Source organism: Peromyscus eremicus, chromosome 4 (genome assembly GCF_949786415.1).
Source record: "Peromyscus eremicus chromosome 4, PerEre_H2_v1, whole genome shotgun sequence".
NCBI lineage: Eukaryota > Metazoa > Chordata > Mammalia > Rodentia > Cricetidae > Peromyscus > Peromyscus eremicus.
The window spans coordinates 128,077,555-128,091,660 of record NC_081419.1 but is presented as its reverse complement, the minus strand read 5'-3'; the positions used below and the strand labels follow the sequence as shown (position 1 = coordinate 128,091,660).

The 14,106-nt window shown below is 44.5% G+C and overlaps 1 protein-coding gene across 7 annotated transcripts in view; it reads right to left on the bottom strand.

Moving 5' to 3' along the window:
* Positions 1–2,816: 2,816 nt before the first annotated feature.
* The window catches only part of Raly (RALY heterogeneous nuclear ribonucleoprotein), an 86,465-nt gene continuing 75,175 nt past the window's right edge, over positions 2,817–14,106 (bottom strand). For 6 of the 7 annotated variants that reach the window (XM_059261697.1, XM_059261700.1, XM_059261696.1 and 3 more), the window contains 8 exons: positions 11,403–11,667; positions 9,422–9,494; positions 9,208–9,255; positions 7,102–7,268; positions 5,688–5,801; positions 5,299–5,534; positions 4,127–4,175; positions 2,817–3,110 (listed from right to left, as the gene is read on the bottom strand). In XM_059261697.1, the coding sequence (XP_059117680.1) occupies positions 4,131–4,175; positions 5,299–5,534; positions 5,688–5,801; positions 7,102–7,268; positions 9,208–9,255; positions 9,422–9,494; positions 11,403–11,658 (939 nt within the window). In that variant the 5' untranslated portion in view covers positions 11,659–11,667 and the 3' untranslated portion in view covers positions 2,817–3,110; positions 4,127–4,130. The remainder of the gene's footprint in view (positions 3,111–4,126; positions 4,176–5,298; positions 5,535–5,687; positions 5,802–7,101; positions 7,269–9,207; positions 9,256–9,421; positions 9,495–11,402; positions 11,668–14,106) is intronic. The other variant, XM_059261703.1, reaches the window with a different exon arrangement.

The following is a 14,106-nucleotide window of genomic DNA, read 5'->3' as shown; positions in this document are numbered from 1 at the left end:
CAAAAAACAGGAGGGAGGGGGAACAGCAGAGCCCAGGTTATTATTGTAAAGAGTCTAGGGCTGGAAAGGTGGCTCAGTGATTTAACACAGTGGCTACTCTCTGAGAGGACTCAAGTTTGAATCCCAGTACACACGTGGCAGCTCACAACTATATCTAACTCCAGTTCCCAATGCCCTCACAGGTAAAATGAAAGTCATACACCTAAAAACATGAAACTTTTTAAAAAATCTAAGTAACATGAAAAAGCTTAGGCATGTTTAACCTGTGACCAGCAAGCAAGCCAGTCAAAGGTAACTGCGAATGTGGTACAACACAAATTACAAGCTTACTTTAAAAACAGGACATTTTGCTGGACACCTTTAATCCCAGCACTCAGGAGGCAGAGGCAGGTGGATCTCTTGAGTTTGAGGCCAGCCTGGGCTACAGAGTGAATTCCAGGACAGGTACAAAGCTACAGAGAAACCCTGCCTCGAAAAACAAAGACATTTTGTGTTTTATGCAATTCTATCACATGGCTCTTTATAGATGGTAACCTCTTGTTGAAATGGCAAGAGAGGAACATATCTGAAACTTAAGTCAGTGAGGTTAATGAGTTAAAAGTCCAGACTACCATGGAAAAACTCAGTGGAGGACACGGACCTAGGCGGCAGGGTAGGGAATGGTGGCAACTGTACAGACGAGGGTTCACAAAGAAAAGGACTAACTGGGGCTGGACAGGGTAGGATCTGACTCGGGTCATTAAAGATAGCACAGTGCACCTGCCACAGAGTCGAGTCTGATGCCAAAGGTTAGGTTCCAAGGCAAAGGGTGGAGAAAGGTACAGGCAGTAGAGGAAGTCTGCAAAGAACACTGGAAATGTACAGAAGAGGAAAGCCCAAGAGACTCAAAACTCAGGAGCAGTACTTCAGTCATTTAGGCTACAAATACAGATTTGCATCATGACTCCCAAGTGACATGGGCGTGGGAAAACGTCAGTTCCCAGTAGATTAACAGGATGTATCTCCACTTCTGGAAGACTGTAAGGGATAAACTATACCTGTAAAGAATTTAGCAGAGCCAGGCGGTGGTGGCGGCGCACGCCTTTAATCCCAGCACTCGGGAGGCAGAGCCAGGCGGATCTCTTGAGTTCGAGGCCAGCCTGGGCTACCAAGTGAGTTCCAGGAAATTTAGCAGAATACCCATGAAATCTCTTATCTTCCCTTCTCTTTCAACACACACCCTCTAGAGAGCCAATACTACAAAAGTAGAGTATAGCTAAAGCAAGTGAGGCAGGTGTGGAGGCACATTCCTGTGATCCCAGCACTCCGGAAGTCGAGGCAGAACTTTAAGCCCACCATGGGCTACATAACAATCTAAAAAGCTCCACTCATACAAGCAGTTGCTGAGTCATGAGCTACTTTCCAGAGGTTTCCTGAACACTCCACATTCAGCATCTGTCCTCTACCAGAACAGAAGCTGTTGTATGGCTGGTAGCTAGAACTGGAAATGTTTAATAAGGAATCCAGCAGGGAAGGCCTGCAAACTGAGTAAGAACGCAGGTCCACCCTTGGGTCCTGAGGTGGAGAGGCCTTTCCAAGAAGGGAACATTTAGTTCCTAAAGAGCAGTCCACTAGTACAGAACCCTAATACATCCCTAAATGACCAGAAGAACAGCTGAATCAAGGCTATTTCCCAAAAAGGGAACAGGAGCAAGACATATGCCAGATCAGAGCAGTGTCTGAGCTGTCTTACAAACAAAAGGCCTAAGTTTACCAAAAGGAAAAAAAATTAGGGATTACAGTTACATGCTACCTTGCCCAGTCTAAATTTTAAAAGTCCTCCTGTAACATACCATTAGGAAAGAAAGCTATTTCGTGCTTTGAGCTATTTAGATTTTAGAGTTTGCATAGATGCTCCAAAAATGGTACATTTGTGGGGGTTTGTTTTTTGTTGTTCGAGACAAGGTCTCATGGAGTCCTGACCAGCCATGAACTGATCTTTTCTGCTTCCACTTACTCAAGTGCTGGGATGATAGGCATGTGCCATCACACTTAACTCTAATCATTTTAGCAGAGGAATCCTGGCGCAAATGGATCCGTATTGGACACTGATGACTGTTCCTGGAGAAGAGAAGTTAGTGATGGCAGAACAGAAGGGTTGAGCATACCAGCTCTCTGGTGGACAGAAGGCTAGAATACCTCTGAGAAAAACCACAGGCTAGTGTGCTCTGTCTAATTGACACAAGCTAGAGTCATTTGGGAAAGAAGAAAACCAATTGTGAGAAAATTCCCCCACCACACTGGCCTATGCTGCATTTTCTTGATTGCAGATTGATGTGGGAATGCCTAGCCCAATGTGGGTGCTTTAAGAAAGCAGCTGAGCAAGCCATGAGGAGCAAGCCAGTAAGCAGCACTCCTCCTCCATGGCCTGTGTATCAGTTCCTGCCTCCAGGTTCCTTCCCTGACTTCCCCAAATGATAGACTGTTTACCTGGAAGTAGAAGATAAAATTAACTCTTTCCTCCTCAACTTTTGGTCACAGTGTTTTATCATAGAAGAGACAGTGAGAAGGCTCAATGGCTAAGTGTTTCCTGCCCAAGCCTGACAATCCCCAAAATTCACCTAAAGGTGGAAAGAGCAAACTGTCTCCACAAAGTTGTCCTTCAACCTCCACATATGGTTTGACATGCACATGGTCTACCACCCCACACCATACATGCACAATAACAATAAATATAAACAAAACAAAACCAACCAACCAAATAAGCAAACCATTCCATCTCAGAGCATATTTGGATCCAATCTCTTTATTGTCAGGTTCCCCCCCCCCATCCCCCCCACCCCTACTTTCAAACCTATAGAAAAACCCCAAGCCTAGGAATGCCCTGGGGAAGAAGGGCAGAATGTGTTCTGCCCTTTGGCCCAGGCAGTGCAGACAGGAAGAGTGCATGGGGTAAGGGTAGGCCAGTAACTCCACTTGCAAAGGATGTAGCACTCACTGGCTGGGATGCATGGGGAGAGGAGTGCCTGCTGCCAGCTTTCCTCTGGTACCCGCTACAAACTGGCATCCAGAAATGAGTGCCTGGCTTGAGGCCTGAGACAGTGATGCCCTTCTGCTGGTGGCCATTTCTCCTGTCAAGGCAAAGAAGAAACTAAGACTGAGAGAGAGAAACTCTTTGATCATAGGGGGTAAGGAAAAGGGGTGGACTGTCTGCAGAGCTATGTCTGCACCTTGCCTAATTTTCTGACCACGTAATTAAGCATGGGAAAGGCTCAACCCCTTCCGTGAGCTAACTCCCCACCTGAGCCTCAATACCTAACATGAAATAGCTTCACAATATATAATAAACAGTGTTCTGGGTAAAAATAAATCCATCAAGTTCCAAGAGGAAAGACTTATGAGGAATTTACTAAACTAACCTGGAAGCTCTTACTGATAGAGATGCTGTATTATAAATGTGTGATCTATCAAGGCACCTCTCTGTCACCTGTAAACCTCTAGGGTAGAGCAGAACAGGATAACAGACAGTGGCCAGAGTGGAGGCTTTGGGGCTGCATATTACTATCTTGGATTTTCATGAGACATACTAGTATTTCATTCTACCCTTCAACATCTGCATTTCCACTTCTATGATACACAATCCTAATCTTGCAGGGTCAAAGAGGAAAGCAGATAAACTAACAGCTCCTGTCATACAGGCTTGCAGAGCATCTCCTCCCTCAACAGAATTAAGCTGAACTTCTAGCCCATGAGACACTTCCTAGTCACTCCCTCTGAAAACGAATGGCAACTTTCCCCTACTCCGCAGGGCTGGGTTACAGAACAGGCAGCTCCTGTCCTGTCCTGTACCCTGCTGAAGACTGTAGAATGCTGTGCTCCAATAAGGCCGTCTGTTCTCCCTCTTGGAATACACAAACTAAGCTGCTGCACAGCATTTCTTCCACCACCCCCAGTCTGCAGTTTTCCTCCATTGTCATCCTGCTCCCAAGGGAACACTTTCTGAGTGGCCCTGATATACGTGGCTACTGGAGTAAGGCTGAACATGAGGACCTTCAGCCTTGGCACAATATGGCTCTCTAGACCCACGTCAGAAAGAAACTGAACCTCCACTTCATTGATTTCCTGTGCTCCTTAGGCGCCCCCATACCTGCTTACTGCAAGGCCCCATCTTCTGCATCTGTGTCCTGGCTGTGCTCCTGAGAGGAAGAAGACAAGCGAAGATCATTCACTGCAGGTCCCAAGTTCTGCCCTGAGCTATCTGTTCAGAAAGGTCCTGTGGCTCAGAGTACTACCTGGAGGACCATTAGAAAAGAGGTCTAATGAAAGGAAACGAGCCAAAAAAAACTGGCTTAGGATCCTGAGAGGGTCATCTGAAGATCCCACAGGAAATGGAAGGGACCAGTCATGGGATTTGCTGGTATATCAGGGACACATTTCTATTCATGGAACGACCATGGACTACAGTAAGTTTAAAGCCATATAGGTCAGTGGGCTGCCCAACTCTGGGGTACTTTTTAGTCTTCAGAGCTTTCTCTGAGAGTACTATGCCGAAGAGAATAAGATCAAACACCAGGGTAGCTTAAAAAAAGAATGAAAATAGAAACAAGCGGAGCACAAGGAGGATTTATACCCATCACAGTCTATCCTCGTGCTGTAAGCCAGCAGTGGGTAAAGGAAAGCGCTCCAGACCCAGTCAAGTTCTAGGCTTCAAGACAGGTCTTGCTCTTACTTGCTGTAAGGTCCTGAACGAGGTACCTGCCAACTCTGCACTTCAGCTTCTTCATGGTAAATGTGGCCATTCTTATCTAATGTGTAGTTCAGGACTATTGTTAAGTTACACAGTGTGATGATATTCAACTCAGTGTTCACTAAACAAGCAGCGAACACACTGTCGCAGGCATCTTGAATGTTGAAAGAATCGGACCTTTCCACTCAATTTAGGCCCACTCATGGCTCCTAACCTTACCCTGAATACTCCAGTATTCAGCTTTAGAAAATTCTGGTGTGAAATTAAAATTCCCACCTTCCGTGGCTTCCCTTGTCACCCCCTACCCTCCCTAAGAGGCTGTGTGTGCAAATTCTTAGGCTCAAGTCTCCTCCTCTTAGACTAGACTAGAAGACAGATTGGGCCCTGGCTTTGCTGAGGTCTGCCCCAGTCTTCAGTGGGACTTCTGACCAGCAGCTCAAACAGTGCTCACTCTATACACTGCTCACTCTTCCTACCCCTCACAGGACTGACGCTCTGGAAAGCAGAAAGGAAGGAGCTTATGGGGGAGCAGCCGCAGCCCTTCCACGTCACACGGCTAGCCAGGCCCTTACCAGTTCCTCCTCACTATGTGTCAGCAGTCCCTCCTCATCGCCATCATCTCGAGTTTGGACTTCTCCTTGGGGTGTGCCTGCCTCAGAGGCCGTGTCTTCGTGGGGGGCCGGGGGCCGGCTGCTGCCGCCGCCGCTGCCACCACCGTTGCCGCCACTACCACCAGCATTGCCACTGGTGCCTCCGCCACCGCTGCCACCTCCTCCACCACTGCTGCTGTCACCCTTCTTCTTGCCATCTTGAAGGACACAGAAGTAGAAAAGGGACTAGTATTCAGCTAGAGCAGCTACTCAGCACACCTTAGTGAAAGCTGGTCACTATGCAGCAGGTCTCGGGGCCCTAACCCTTGGGCACACACACTCTCTTCCCAAGCACTGCCCTCAAAGCTGACCTGGGTTGGCCTTTTGTTCCTCAGCAATCTGTTCCAAGCGACCCAACAGGGCATCAATGTTGGACTTGATCTGTGTCAGCTCTGTTTTGATGGTCTGTAGCTCGCTGCTCTTTACTAGGAGTGGAGAGGAGACAATGTTATCACTTAGGGGCACAATGCAAACAAAACCCCAGCCTCACTGTGTCAACAGGGGAGGCCATTCTTTTTTTTGGTTCTTTTCCAGCCAAGAGAAAAGGTCTCTTCTTGAGAGAACCAAGAGGTCATCCCCAGGGGTGACCAGTCCACACTTATGAACCTGGCCGTTTGTCCTAGACCTCTCAATCCTACCTCTAAGGTTTGGGCCATGTGTGCAGCACATCTGCAATTCCAGCATTTGGGAGGCTAAGACAGGAGGATTGTGAGTTCAAGGTTAATTTGGTTTAAATCATGAAATCCTGTCTCAAAAACAAAAACAATGTAGGTCTGTGGTGCGTTCTATGGACACCTAAGTAATGACACGTCTTTAGCTGTGTTACAGGGTGGGGTCTGTTTTTAGAGGCATAAAAAAAGTCTTTTGCAATTAGATTTCCTGACTGCAGTATACAAAGACCAGAATAAATCTGTCCTTATCCTTACTAGAGAAAAATATGCTACCACTTCAGTAGGTGTCACACCAGAGCACTGGACTTTTTTTTTTTTTTAGAAATGCATCCAAACACTTGATTGTTATGAGTAATTTCTACTGGAGATTTCCTCCTCTATTTCCTCACTGTTAATAAAGTATGATTCTAGGGGCTAGAGAGATGGCTCAGTGACTGAGAGCACTGGCTGCCTGTGCAGAAGACTAACTTTGATCGCCAGCACCTCCAAGACAGCTCGAAACTGTCTGTAACTCCAGTCCAAGGGGGATCCGTCACCCTCTTCTAGCCTCCACAGGTACTGTATATACACGGTGCAGAGACATACATGCAAACACCCATACACATAAAACAAAAATAAAGATTAAAATTTTAAAAATCAATTGTTTAAAAAAAATGTGATTCTATTATTTTAGTGATGATAAAAAACAAACCATCCAGAACAGTGATTCTCAACCTTCCTAATGCTGCAACCCTTTAATACAGTTCCTCGTTGTGGTGACCCGCAACTATAAATTTATTTCATTGCTACTTTATAACTGTAATTTTGCTATTGCTATGAATCATAATGTAAATATCTGATATGCAAAGGGGTTCAAGATCCAACGATCTAGAAAGACTGGAAGACGTCACCAGGACGTGGTGGCACACATCTTTAATTCCAGCACTCAAGAGGCAGAGGTAGAAGAACTCTTACAAGTTTTACGTCAGTCTGGTTTACATGGTAAGTTCCAGACTAGCCAGAGATACACAGTGACCCTGTCTCAAAGTTAAAAAAATAAATAAAAGTCACTCACACTTGATCTTGGCTGAGCCAGTAGTGATGGCTGTGGAACGGGCAAAGAGTTTGACAGGTATTGTAGTTTTGACACGGCGAACCAAAGGGACCGTGACACGGGGTCGCTTCACTGGGACTGCCCTGGGCACAGGCACTGGAGAAAGGCGGCCTCGATAATCAAACAGCCTGCGAATGCAAATAGACCAGAGGCTGCAGCATGGCCTGTGACCACCAGGAGGCACTACAACACTAGCTTTACCTGTGGAACCTGAAAGGGCCATGGAAGAAGTGTCTGCTTCCAACAAGCCCTGGTATGAAAAGGGCTTTTGGGATCCTAAAGGCTAATGAAAGCCTTACCATTTCCACCTTATCCCCAGCCACGCCAGGAGAAGCAGTATAGGGACAAACAGCACGTTCTCAGAAAGGAGCCTTTTCTGAGGTCAGCAACATCCAGGCCTGCCTTCTACTCAAATAACTGCCACCCCAACCTTTGATTAATTTGTAAATGTCAAAACAGCATAAATCCCCACCTGGAAAGAGAAGGGTTTGGAAATAGGTGGTCAACCCTTGAACCACAGTTGTCCCATCTACTCAATGAGGAGGGCTGTCCAAGTTCACTGTCTAGCTGAGTGTGCAGTAAGGGTAGAGCCTGAGAACCTGCTTACAAACACCTGAGAAGGTGTGACAAGTGACAGCTGGGTACCAGTGGACTGACACACTCAATCGAGGAACCCATGGCCTCAGACTCTTAAGCCCCCTTTTCCTTATGGACCACTTCAACACCTTTTTTTCTCAGAGGTACAGGCCAAGCACTCCACAGTATTTCAAGGATGGTTACTAAATCAGACTCAAAGTTCCCAGACTGTGTGCTGTCACTCTAACATAACCTGGCCCTCTCCAGAAGGGCTTCTCTTCCTGAAAACGAGACAAACTGAAGGCTGAGGAGGGAACTCTCCCACATCTGCTATGACCAGGGTTCTGAAGGGAACCACAGACTTGGTCAAGGATATACTCTACAACTACTTTTTGGATGAGTACCTGCCATCACTAGGAAACTTAAGGTCCCACTTCTTGGTGCTCCTGTTCAGAGTCCTGCAGTTGGTGGCAGCTAGTATTCAGTCTCTGGGAAAGAATCAAATCCCTGATCCTTCATTTTGACCCACAAGGGGAGGTGATGATCACCGAATCATAGGACTACAAGAGCTTCAGGAGTCCCGAGAGACCATTTGGTATAAGCCCATCTCACTGACTAGCAGTAGGAGAATTTGCCCAAAGACAGATAATCCATTCAGGCAAGACTGAGATTAGCATGCAAGACTTCTGACTTCCGGGTTACGACACTTTCCACTGTACCACATTATTTCCTGAAAACACTGACAGCAAAGAAAATGGTTGAGAAAAGTTGTTTTCCCTGGGCTATCTGGAGAAGGAAGGAGAGGTTTTGATTTAATCTTTACCACAACTTCTAGTCAAACACATGACCAGGAGCTGGCACTGTGGTTAGTCTTGTAATGCCCACACTCAACAGGCAGATGTAGGAGGATAATGCGTTTGTAAAATGTCTCAACAAACACATGTGGCTGGGGCCTCTGAAATGGACTTCAAGGTTGAAGTTCAGGTAGGATTGGGGATAGATGGGGATAGAAGGCAGATCACAACCCATCAGGGACTAATTCAGGCCTCCAAATAACTGTGACCTCTTAGTCACTAGGGTCAGACAAAACTATCTGTGTGGCCTTCCTTTCTGGCTGTGAGCACCGTACAGAAACAGAGACTGACCAAGAGTTTAAGGGCTCAAGAACTACCCGTGAGAGCACTGCGCCTGCCTTTGTACTGCAGCTGCCCAGGTGTGTTCACCCTTTAGCTATACACTCCCTACACTACAGGACTAGGAAGAGGCAAGGCAGTCAGAATGTGAGAGTCGGTGTGACAGTAGTGCTCTGGCATGAGCACTTACAAAATGAGACCCTAGTCCTAGCTCTGTCCATGACTTGTGAAGCAAAGACCCATTCATAATTCTATGCTTCAGTTCCCAATTGGAGGACTTTGTGAGCTATACTAGCAATCTCTTAAGACCCTTCCAGTTTGGCTATTTAATGCCTAGACATGCCCCTTCCCTGCTCACCTGGCATAGAAGTAGTCTTGATAGTAATCATAGTCAAAGCTGTAGCCACTAGGAAAACAAAGGGAGATGGCCACTCAGCCCACTTCTCCATAGGTCCTCATCTCCAAATGTCTTCCTAAATTCTAAGCTCGGCGCACTGTTACTGTCAGCATTTATGCCCTCTGTGAAGAGGGACTCAACCAATGCAGACAAAAAAACAGACATAGAGCCTCACCTGTATATGGCAGTTGCTGCTCTCTTTAGCCCCTTGGGTCTGTTGGGCTTGGGCTCCCCAGCCATGTTGATATCTGTGTGGAAAGAAGCAGCCGAGTTGGAATGCCGACATGACAGCAGTATGCCCACACACATCACCATTGTGCCGCCACGTATTTATATTTACACAGTGCACACACGAAAGTGAGGTAGCCAAAGGTCTTCCGACATTTAATTTTCAAACATTAGAAGAAACCAGTACATCACGTGGATATGCCTGGTTACATATTCATCATATACGCTCAGGCACATATATAAATCTTCACATACCATATAAATACATATTTTCAAGTACATTCATATAAATCAGGTATATATGAACACACATATATCCTCACATATACATATCCAGATAAGAAAGTCATACACACATGCAGAAGTATGTGCTCACACATTCTCTACACATCCAATCACATGAGCATATCTAATATTCATTAATACATACATATATACCTTCTAAAGCACACACAAAGATGTGAGCAAGCAAGCATACACATATAAAAACCCTGTAAGGTAGACACCAACAGTCACTTCATATGCACGTGCAATCAATAAATCCAAGAGTACACTTTAGTTCCCTTTAGTCCTTGTGTTCACAGCTCCTCACAGCTTTTGGAAAGGGTTCTAACCCATACCGTCTGAGACTGAGGTAACAGGTGATACTAGTCCATTTTGTTCTCTTTCTATGGAGAATCTGGATTTTAACTAGAACCAAAAACTTGTTATTAGGAGGCTATGAGGGTAGATCAGTGAGTGCCTTGCTCAGCCCATATCTGAGAAGCTTTTTCTTACAAGAGACAGGAATTAACACAGAGACCCAGAACTAAACAATGTGAGACTTTGCAGAAAACAGTTCTAAATAGGATGTCTTCATCAAACCACTACCCTCAAGGCACAGGGATCTATGCAGAAGGAGATGGAAATGATTCTAAGAACCAGAGGTGAGGGATGACTCCAAAGAAACAGTGTGTTCCAGACACAACAGGACTGATGCACGTATGAACTCGGAGGCTATGGCAGCACCCATAGGACCCAGAGGTTCAAGTTCGAAGCACTACAAGAGGTTAAGTTATTTGCAACTGATATCTCCCAGCTAAAGGAAAATAAGTTTTCTCCAACGCAGTGCCAGTGGGTCTATCAATCACATACCAGGGCAGGCCCTACGCCCAGGAGCAGCTGACCAACACAAAACTAAACCAGTTGGTTTCTGTTTGTTTTTTATAGAGGGGGGCTTTTTGTTTCATTTTGGCATTTTTATCTCTCTGGCTCTTTTTTGCTATGTGATTTTCCTTGTTTTTATTAATTTCTTTCTTTTTTTGAGAGAAAGAGGGAGAAAAAAACAAAATTAGATTGGTAAGACTGGGAGGAGTTGGGGATAGGAAAAAAAACACTCAAAATATATTGTATGAAAAAATATTGTTTTTAATTTAAGGGGAGAAAAAAAAGAGGCTATGAAAACCAGGGAGAAAGGTGTTTGCCTAGTAAGTTTGACCTGAGTTTGATCCTTAGCACCCACATAAAGGTAGAAAGAGAACCAACTCCATAAAGTTGTCCTCTGACCTCTACACAGGAACCATGGTTTACATATATACATGTGTATGAGTAAACAAACATACTTTTTTTCCTTCTGAGACAGGATCCCTCTGTGTAGACCTGGATGTCCTGGAATTCACTCTGTAGACCAGGCTGGCCCTGAACTTACAGAGATCCACTTGCCTCTGCTTCTCAAGTGCTGAGATTAAAGGTACATGCCACCATGCCCAGAAACACAAATAATTTTTTAAAAAAGAAGCATTGGGAAAGCAAGGGCAGGAGAAAAGGGGCATCTATAACAATCCCTTATAGGCAATCATTTAAGAATTAATTACAAATATAATTTATAACTATTGAAGTCATAAACTCCCAGACAGTAGCCACTCAGAGGACAGAAGAGGATAACTTACCCAGAGTCTGTCCAGCCAGCACCCGTCCATTCTCTCCCAGCACAGCTGCCCGGGCATGACGCTCATTGGCATACTGGACAAAGGCATAGCCTTTGTGCACAGAGCAGCCGGCCACACGGCCATATTTGGAAAAGATGGTTTCCACATCTGACTTCTTTACCACAGCTGTGTTTAGGTTCCCAATGAAGACCCGAGAGTTGATGGACTTGGGGTCATTCTTGTTGGTTACATTGCTGGTCTGAATCTTCAAGGACATGGTGTACACCTGAAAAGATAATGCCAATGTGAAACTGGGTTCTCAAGCTAGGCTTGAGGAATGTTCATGGCCCATATCCTGACTAACCTGGACTGCTCCTTGCCTTACTACATTCTCATCCCTATGGCACCCATCCTTCCTGTTCCTGCACTCTGTTTTCTTGTTATGTTATCAAGAGTTGCTGCTAATCTTATGCTAGGTGTTTTACAATGTCTCCTCATTTGGTACTCACATGATAGTGCATATGGGAAAAATCAACATTGGAAGGTCACAATGCTAGTCAACAGCAAGGCTGGGATTAACCAGTCTCTTGATGCCATTTTTTAAAATTATTTATTTTTATTTTATGTGCATTGGTGTTTTGCAGCAGGAAACTGAAATTACAGAGAGTTGTGAGCCGCCATGTGGTTGCTGGGAATAGAACCCGGGTCCTCTGGAAGAACAGGAAGGGCTCTTAACTGCTGAGCCATCTCTCCAGGCCTGACTCCATTTTTTTTTAACCCTGTATCTTTTAAAATATTTATCACAAATATTACCCCATTTAAAAACTAAATTTAATAATTTCTACAGCTTTTTTTGTTCCTCCAAAGCAGAACTGTCATGAAAAGGATACATGGTAATTTCAAGAGATTTTTGCTAGAGAACAGTTCCTATTTAAAAAAAAAAAAAAAAAAAAAAATATATATATATATATATATATATATATATATATATATATATGTATGCGCCAGGCGGTGGTGGCGCACGCCTTTAATCCCAGCACTCAGGAGGCAGAGCCAGGCAGATCTCTGTGAGTTCGAGGCCAGCCTGGGCTACAGAGTGAGTTCCAGGAAAGGCACAAAGCTACACAGAGAAACCCTGTCTTGAAAAATAAAACAAAACAAAAAAAGCTTAGTCTGATCTAGATGTACTTCATCTTTCCTAATTCAGCCAGTAAAGCCTAAAGAAAGTCTAAAGCTAGCCATTCTGTAAAAAGTGTGCTTACATAGCTTACCAGGTAGCCACTGTAGGCTAAGGAACTCATGGATGAATATAGATTATTTTACCAGAAACCAAGACTCTGCTAAAATTTTTTTGTTAAGATTGTTAACTTGCTAATAAGAGGCACCTAAACACTTTTAAAGACCATTTCTGTCAGCTTCATCACTGCTTCCTAGAGTTAAAGCCAATTTAAATAGTTGAGATAACAAATTTACTCGAGAATGGTCTTTAGAATTAATTATTCACTTTATACCGACTCAAAAGCAGTTCAGCTTATAAACGAGTTTGCAACTACTCTTGTAAGTGTGTCTATACGCAGGTCCATAGACAAACTGAGTTATCATGTCTTAGGTACAGTCCACCTGCTTTTTCTTTACTAAGTACGCTGACCTTACCAGCCAGCAAGCCTAAGTCTGCTTCCTCTAGCACTGACATTACAAGTGCATGCCCTTATACTTAACTTTTTAAAATGTATATCCTGTTGGTCACAATGGAGCATGTCTTTAATCCCAGCACTCAGAAGGCAGAGGAAGGTGAGTTCAAGGCCAACCTGGTCTACATAGTAAATTTCAGGAAAACCAGAAAGACTCAGTCTTCAAAAAAATAAAAATAAAAATAAATAAAATCTGTTACCCCACAGAGCCCTTGTGCAGAACAGTTGCACCCTGGCATAAGGACCAAGAAAAAGGGAAAAGGATGTTAATTCCAGTAGGTAAGGTCTGTGGTCTGGTCTTGGCATTTGTACTTCCTGGCCCTGTATTCATGCAACTCCAACCTACCTCCTAGGGTAGTTTCAGAAGGTACTAAATAAGTCTCCAAGCAAAACATATAAAAACCTTCATCAGTCGGCCTGTTTATTCTGCCTAATACTGAGGGATAGGGGCTTCTTTTCAGAGAATTAAGTAGGAATGCAAGCTGAAGAAATATTATCTTTTTGTACTATCCTAAAGCAAGGGCTCAGAGCTTATATCGCCTCTACTAATGAAGAGGCTGGTGTGAGCTATAGAACTGACTTGGACAAGACAGGCTCTTGCTACTAAATTTACTTTTACACCAACATTTATAAAGCAGTGAAGGACACAAGGAGATATCCATGAACAAACACATCCAATACACTTTCCATAAACAACAGGAAATGTTTAATGCTTCTCCATTTTTCAGCTACAACAATCCTCCTACCTGGATGGTAAGTAATCCAAAGGTTAATTCCTTGTCTATCCACAAATAAACTTTATAAGGTGTCTATGTGACACTAGATGCTAACTCATCCTGCTTAAAACTATGCAGAGAGATGCTGCTTTGTTTGGCAGGAGGGAGACAACCAGGCCCAGGGTGTGAACTGAGAAAGAGGGAAGGAAAGATGATAGTTCAGATGTAATGGCTGCTGGCTCTGCATTTACCTGACAAGGACAGGACAGTGGTGGAGTCCCTCAGATTGTTAGGAGCCTCCAACCCAACTGCCCAGGA